The sequence below is a fragment of the Triticum aestivum genome, chromosome 7A, assembly GCF_018294505.1.
Source record: "Triticum aestivum cultivar Chinese Spring chromosome 7A, IWGSC CS RefSeq v2.1, whole genome shotgun sequence".
Taxonomy (NCBI): domain Eukaryota; kingdom Viridiplantae; phylum Streptophyta; class Magnoliopsida; order Poales; family Poaceae; genus Triticum; species Triticum aestivum.
Window position 1 is genome coordinate 505,822,855 of NC_057812.1, and position 8,362 is coordinate 505,831,216.

The 8,362-nt window shown below is 43.1% G+C and overlaps 1 protein-coding gene across 1 annotated transcript; it reads right to left on the bottom strand.

Annotated features, from left to right (window-relative positions):
* Positions 1–426: 426 nt before the first annotated feature.
* LOC123147857 (reticulon-like protein B2) lies at positions 427–5,571 on the bottom strand. Its single transcript, XM_044567175.1, has 5 exons — positions 5,228–5,571; positions 1,375–1,555; positions 1,155–1,296; positions 988–1,057; positions 427–895 (listed from the first exon to the last, which is right to left on the bottom strand). Exons 1-5 carry the CDS (start codon positions 5,448–5,450, stop codon positions 729–731), a joined length of 783 nt encoding a protein of 260 aa, XP_044423110.1. The 5' UTR covers positions 5,451–5,571; the 3' UTR covers positions 427–728.
* Positions 5,572–8,362: the final 2,791 nt, after the last annotated feature.

Consider the following 8,362-nt stretch of genomic DNA (forward strand, 5'->3'; position numbering starts at 1 on the left):
CCATCGGCTACAACCTGGGAAGACTGACGTCCTTCGTCATCGGTACCCATCCGCTTGCATTTGGGAAGAGTCTGCATCATAAGAGGGAAGCAACATCACGCCTGCAGATGCTGCTAATGCACCTGCAGCAGACTAATCAAGTACAGTTCAGTTATCTGAACCTGCAACCCACTGTTGGGCTCGGGTCGAGTGTGTGTGTGGGTTTGTGATTGGGCTGCGGCCTTGTAAGGATGACCCAGTGGGGCAACTACATATGTACGGCTCACAAGACAAAAGAGGCAGCGAGTGTTGATCGAGTCTTCCTTTCCCCTTCTCCAAGCCTCTCATCCCCTGTTCTCTCCTCCCTCATCCCCTGTTCTCTCCTCCCTCATCCCCAATTCTAGATCGGGATCCGCCTGGGCATTACAGGTAGTGAACAAATGGCACTGAAACTGGCAGCATTCAGCAGGTTATTTTCTTTAAAGAACATCCATTCGGCAGGGCTTCCACTAAGAACATCCACACGGAACACATCTGCCGCGCATACACACAGGTGGCAGGACAGGTATCTACAAGCGACTGCGGTAGTAGAAAGGTAGCGGTTCGAAGTTTTCAGAGTTGCATATACAAATAGCTAATACAATGCTGAGCAGAAGGCAAGGCCGTAAGACGACTGACGTCTCGCCGCATTACGCATATGGATCACGCAACCACGAACGACCCAGCATGCACGCGAGACACCCAGCATTCTAGGTCTTCTTGGTTTTCGCCGGCCCTCGGGGTATCTTGCTCAGAACCTTCTGGTCCAGCACCTCGTAGTGCTTGCACGCCTCGGTGTGAGCCTTTCCGGCGAAGTGGTCCACCTTGTCCTGGTACTTGTCGTACAGGATCGGCACCGTGTGGATCATCAGGACAGCTGTTAAGAGATCTCAGCTATATCAGCTCAATAGCTTATAACATGCAGGGTCTCGATCGACAATGCTGTAGAACAAGTACAAAATGCATTACCAATGTATATCAAGGTGAGGAAATCACAGCAGCTTCCCACTTCTGAAAGAACCCAGAGACCAGCAATCACCTGGAAAATGCAGGAGTTACTAGTATTAGATACCATCAAGCAAAAAAGCTGAACAGTTCAAAACTATGATGTATAGTTTTGATGGCAGAAAACGTACACCAAGGAATTTCTTCAGATCATGTCCCATTGCAATCTCCCGCAACAAGTGAAGTGATCTGTTGACATCGCTGCGTAATGCCCGCGATACATTCACAGCGAGGTCTTCAGGTATCTCGACCACAGGAATATCCGGCGGACTCCTGGAGAAGTAACACTTGATGAAATACGGAAGCGGTACCAACCAGAACATGTAGAAGATCACAATATATATCACTTACTTCTTGATGAAGGTCATAGCTTTGGACCACACAAACAAGATGGCCAGCACACCAATCATCACATGGGATAGCAGAGTTAAGAGGTGGTAATCAAGCACTTCAAATAGAACCCATATGACAGTTGTTCCACCGATCACTACAGCAGTTGTTTTCTTGTCCTTCCATAACAGCACATCAGCAGCTGCACAGGAGTTCACCAAAACAAACCAACAAACAGAGCAATCAGAATTGTAATAGTGCAGCTCCGACTTCATAATTTTGCCATGAATGTCATGTCTTAGTCATCAAGGGGGCTACTTTTTTTTAAACAACCAAGAGAGCTATTGTTGCTATAGTAGAAGAAAAATACTTCACCATTCTCACATGCAAAGATCACAACATTATTCTTAAGAACAACAACAAAACCTCTGAAGACATATAAGAGGATAATTTTAGAAGTATTTATGGATCGCCCAATATATCAATTTGTGATTGCCAGAAGGCAGGGTAATAAGAAAAGAACTAAAAATTCTGTAGGCCTGCAAATTTTACGTCCGGTATTCTGAATATCTCCACGATTTGATGTGTAGTTTTGATATTTTAGAGTCATGAATCTATGACTAGTGTAGGCTGTAGGGTCACCACTCTTTCATAAGTGTCAAATTCACATTTAAATATACATAGTAGTATGTTTTCCAATGAACGACAACAAAGCCTTTCAGCCCCAAACAAGTTGGGGTAGGCTAGAGTTGAAACCCATACGATCCACCCTGCGGATGCCCCTACTGACAACTTGGAGAATGCAAATTCCGACTATTCGGACTCACAATCAACAATTGGAGATCTTGTAGTAGGGCCTTCATGTAAAATATCATGGATCACATTTGAATTCTACCGCCTTTGAAGATATTTTCCCCTCTTTTGCAGTTTTGCTACAAGCACTGCTTGACAATGACGCCTTTCCATCCTTCTGTTTACCACTCTATACTATATCCCCATTTTCTACTTCCCTTTTGAACAAGGTGGCATGCCAAAACATCAGACGGTGACAAAATCCAAATGATATCAACTAGTTTAGGAGACTGGCTTAGGCCCCTGTAGTTCGGGTTTCTCACTGGAAACCATCTGTACATGCGCAAAAGAATTAAGAAGAGTTCTTATTTTAAAATTTGAAAGTACTGGTACATACTACTTGAAGCAATTAGAAATGTCTAGGTGCAGATGCCACTAGTTGATTTAGGGGCCGTTCGGTTCCTAGCCACACATTGCCACAATTCAAATTAGGCAAGTTTGACCAAGTTAGGTGAGTGTTTGGTTCTAGCCATATGTAAGGCAAGATCTCTTTTTATGAGAAATGAACCCCACATGTCAAATCTATACTACTATATAGTGTACCAATTTTGAAAATTTGAAAGATGGGCCTAAGAAGTAATTTCAGCCATCGATAGGGTCAATCCTATGGTTCAGAATGCACGGATTCGCGTCTACAGTATCCACCATGCAGCTGGTTGTTCATTCTAGAGAAATCTAGGCCCACCCGAATTGTTTATTGCAGGACGTCGCGTTTGTGCACTGCAAGGTTGGGCCACGTAGATAGAAGGACGCTGTCCGGCCATGGACTGATGGACCTGCAGCGCAGCAAACCGCAGTCACGCCAGACTTTCGGTCCTGTACTCCCATCTCCATCCTTCTCCTAGAGCGTATCAAAGTACTGGTAGCTTTGCATCCAGTCCATCCATGAAATAGCATTTCTTTAGGGAATACGACATGTATATGATAGCACAATGGTTAAGTCATCTATCACACTGTACAAATACATGAGATGGACAAAAATTTATGTTACCAAGTTTTGCAACCATGAAAATATTTTTCTTGGAAGAAAAAATGTGACTAGGACATTTTGATTAGTGAAATTAGGATAGCTGTCATGATAACTTTACATACAAACAGAACAGAATTGTTGATTTGTTAGACTTTTCAAGGACTTCTTTTTTGCAGAAAAAAAATCAGCGTGGGAGATCTGTTTTCACGAATTGAACTTTGTACGTGCTATGCACGTGCCCGCGTACTAGTACACAAAGTGTGGCAAGATTCCCTAAGGCAAGCAAAAGTGTGGCTAAGAATTTGAACACCTAGGTAAGGCAAGTGTAGCAAAACTAGTGTGGCAAACTATAGCAAATTTAGTCGCAAACCAAGCAGGCCCTTAGAAGGAAGCGGTTGTGGTAAACTGGTCACGGGACCACCAAGCCCAAAAAAGGAACAGACCAACCACAGCCGGTGCTGGAATCCTGTATGGGCTACACTTCTGTTAGAATAAAATTGTGCCTTCGTGTATTATCTGGTCTATCTCTCCTCCAATCCTGAGGGGTTGAAACTAACACTCTGGTTCCTAATCCACCTTTCCTGAACTTCCAGAAAAAATGAACCTATTCCCCCTTCAACAACAAAGAAAGTAGCATCATCGGAGATAAGAGGATGCCTCCCCAAGGATCAGCTATACTTCTGCTAGTATCAAAGGTATACTTTAAGGATCGCTCTGTATGCAACATATCACGTAATATCGCTTAGATCAAGTTGCAAACTGTATTTTGTTTGGCAAAAATGTTCTAGAAGGTAATAATAGATACTTCAACTTCAGCAAAGTGGACTACATAGGTTCACAAGTCCATATCTTTTCTTTTTCAAAAGATGTTTCACAAGTTCCATGTTTTTCTTTTCTTTTCTGAAAGATGGTTGACAAGTCCATGTGGATTTTAATAAAGTAGATTCACGAGCACCAAATTCAAGTGCGGATTCCTGGTTACAGTATAGTTGATGTTGCCACTTGCAAAAAGTCACCAACAAGAATCATTACAATTCTTCCAGGGCATCATACATCCATACTAAACTGGATAAAAGGATGCTGATTCCAACAGGTAGGCTCGTCTTCCTATTTCACACTTAACATAAGATCTACTGGGTCAACAAGAAAGCTGTACAAAGCTTTTGAATATCTTCTCTAGGCTTTTGAATTACCAAGGAAGCAGGTTAGTTAATTTTGGGGGGAAACGAATTTCAGATTTCTCCATTTCAATTTAACCGATTTCATCATATGCCGCCTACTAGTAGCGACATACTTTGAATCATTCATATGAATTACAAGGCTTCAGAGCAGTATCCCACAAAGATAAAGCGAAAACAAGTGGTCTGGGTCAACAGCTCATGGATTGGACAGTTTATTCAGCCTAGAAGGTAGCAAGACTGTATTCGGCCTAAAAGGCAACAAGTAAAACCTCAAGTGACAGCATGCCCATTTATTTCATATTAGTGACGTAACTGCGTTGATTATCTGCAGGCCGAAGGACTCAAAAAACAACCATCCACTAAATCAGAGAATTATAGGTGGGTGCTTTCTTGGGGTAAAAGGAGTCTTCTTATCTTGTTATTTCATAATTAGCTATGTGGACTGAGCAAACGTTTATATTGCTCACGCTATCTGCAGTCCGCAGTACACAAATTGAGCACCCAACCTCAAATTAGACAACGACAACTACTACAGCGAAACAATCGCAGATACTCGAAGATCTAAATCGATGTTAATTAGAACACGTATCAAGGACCGAAGAAATCAGAAGTAAGCAACTACCGCGCAGGTACTTCTTAGTTATTTTTCTCTTTGGAAATGGAGGTTCTATCTGGCTAAACGCCTAAACCCTTCCCAACTGAACCACCATGCGCACTCAAAATGGAAACCGCCAGCCTGTGGTGCGAACAAATACTTGAAAAATCAAACAAATCCAGTACTCACTGCCACAGATTAAGGAGTAGGTACTACTAATAAAAGGGAAAATAAATACTAGTAAAGGTAAAAGGAAAAGGAACGGAGGGCTCGTACTTTTGCCGCCACCTAGCACCTTGTGCACGGAGGTGTCCTCGCCGAGCAGCCTGAACCCGCGAGACCTGACCGTCGTGTCCGGCGCAGGCGCAGGCGGGGCCGCCTTCTCCGGCGAGGCGTCGGTGCTAGCCGGCGGCTCCGCCGACAGCGGCGGGGCGCCCTCGGCGGGCGCTGCCGGGGTCGGCGGGGGCGCGGCGACGGTCTCCTCGGCTGGATCGGCCATGGGAGCAAACGAAGCTACAGGAAAGCTAAGCACGAGTTCCCCTCTGCTCTCGTAAAGCGCGCGGTGTGTGGTGGGAGTGTGCGCCTTGGCTGCCTTTTTCTCATCGGTGGATGGATGGAGATCTCTAGAATACGGAGCGAGTGGCACGGGCCGTTAGGGCATCTCTAACAGTTATGTAATGTCATGTCATCAACCAACACCTTAACATACAACAACTTTAATGAAATGTATGTAGTTTACTCAATAGAATGTGAAATAATGAATAAGGTGATTTCTCATTCTACATTGGAGCTTGTGCAAAAGGTGTTGGTTCATGTACATACAACCTTTCTCTCTTCCCTCATTTATTATATGACACATCATCAAAAATCTTATGTGACAAAATCTTTCAACAACTATCTTACAACCATTGAAGATGCCTTTAGGGGCCGTGACGGCATGCTGCCGCCTTTCCAGTGGTGGAGCAGGTGCTACGTGCACCCGGGAAATTGTTGCTTTTCGTCACAAATTTTAGGTAGTAATAATAGAGTAATATAAACACTCTTATATTTCTTTACAGAAAGAGTACATAGTAGTTTAAAAATGTAGAAATAACATTCAAGAAAGCTTAGGAATAAAAAAACAAAATTACGTTAACAAAATTACAGAGGGAGTAGAATTCTACAGAATTTCAAAACACGAAATTCTACAAGATGTGTCTTTCTGAAATAAATATGGGATTTCCGGAGAGTTGAGGAGAGGGGTAGAGCAAAAATGAATTTTAATTTTTAAAAGAAAATAAAATAAGATTTGAACTCAAGTTGATTTCTATGGAATAGATACATGGTGATGGACTCTATGAAAATTTAGTAATCCCAATCCTATGATCCAAAGGATTTTCATAAGAAAATAGTTAAATGGCATATCGTTTGAGAAGAAGAGAGTATATTGGTAGCACATTGAAAATCTGATCCTTGTAAGAGCATCTTTGATTTGCATGATGGTGAGCTTACGGTAATATAAAACTATCAAAAAATAGTAGAAATGCTTGTACAAAACAACAATATATATATAAAAAATAGAGTTACTTTGATTCATAGGAACAAAAAACACAAAAATTAACATGGTCAAGTCAAGGTCAGACCATAAACATGAATAAGGTTGTAATGTTATCACACCATTTGTATACGCTTGCATTGATCTTTGTGAAGATGTACTCTCAAAATAGTATAATTGTTTTGAAGAAATTTATGATAAAAGAAATGTTTCCTTTGCTCCATTCCTTCTAACTAATACTTGCCATCAAAAGAAATGAAATATAGGGACGTGCTGTTTCTGAGCTCGAGCTCAAATGAGCTCGGGTGAACAGTAAAATCCAAAAAAATCAAACAAAACATTCCGATTTTCTTTTGGTGAAAACATTGACAAAAGTTCTCAGTGCACACAAAAATTCATCACGAAATAACATTTGTGGAAGTCGTAGCAAAAAAAATTGATGCTTCAAAAGTGTTCTTTTCAGAAACATTTTGGAGTGCTGATTTTGGAGGGTTTTTTATGACTTTCACGAATGTCATTTCGCAATAAAATTTTGCAAGCACTCAGAACTTTTGCCAATAGTATCACCAAAAAAATCAATTTTTTGAAATGTTTTATATTTGTTTTCGGATTTTACTATCCATCGCGTGCTCACATGAGCTGGCGCGCAGAAGAAAGAAGACGATCCTTCCGATGCAGCGGCAACATTGGTTTTTCTCTTGGTTATTTGTTTGATGACTTTCTGACTTTAGAAAAACAAGGTTCAGCTGATTTCGTCAGTCATCAGTGAAACGAAGGAGGCAACGACACACCACCTGCTCTGTTGGAGGGCGCAATCATTTGTGGGTCATTTTTTAAAAAAGTTTATTCTTTATAAGGTTTAGCTGCAATGTTTCGAATTATCTTAATACAGTGCTTTTACGCTCACTCCGCAGAAAAAAAAATCTTCAGTGTTGTTGACCACTAGCCGGTAGCAACTCCATGTGCGCCTAGCCATTTTAGCTCTGTCGACGGCAAAGTAACGGGGCAGGGAATCCGTCGGCACAGCCCTGGCCGCACACGGAGATGCAGTGCGGATTCCTGGCGTTACGCGCGATGTGGCGGCCGCCGAGGACGACACGCCAACCGCGGCAGGGTTTGCTGGAAAGCTCCGCCCGGACACGTGCAGCTCTTGCTCGGGACTAGTGGCTATAAACCGATAGGTAGAGAAAGGAAAAACACTATAGGAGTGGTGCTGCCTCTTCCAGCGGCACGCGTGGCTGCTGGCCACCGCCTGCGAGCCAACCAAACCAAACCACCGAAGGCGTGATTGACTTGCTGCTCCGAGCCTCCGAGTGATTCGTGGCGTGGGAATTTGGGATGGATGCCTTGGTGAAAGGTTCTTTTGGTGGATTGACAAGGTTATCGGTTACAGTAGCAGTATTGCTACGTGTTCTGAAGACGTCCTAGTGCACATTTTCTTTTCCTGCGATCGACGGCATGGAATGAATAAAATTCATACGAAATTGGTTAGTTGAGTTTTTCTTAAAACGAGACAAAAGAAATGTCATTTCTGTTGATTAAAGGATAAGAGAGTTGTTTGATTAAGAGCATCTCCAACAAGCGCCCTATATAGCCGCGCGCGCTAAATTTCTTTTATAGCGCTAAAATAGTGTTTTATAGCGTCGGATGACTGAGTATCTCCAGCAGATGCTCAAAAATATACTGCTCAATTAGCAATAGTAGCAACTCCAACAGGCGTCTAAAATTAACCACGCGCGTTCGTATCTAGCTCGCCCCGCCGTGGCCGTGGCCGCGCTTCGCCCCGTCATGGCCGTGGGCATGCTCCACCTCGTCGTGGCCGTGCCGCCCGTGGCTGTGGCCGCGTTGCGCCTCGTTGTGGCCGTGGCCGTGCCGTC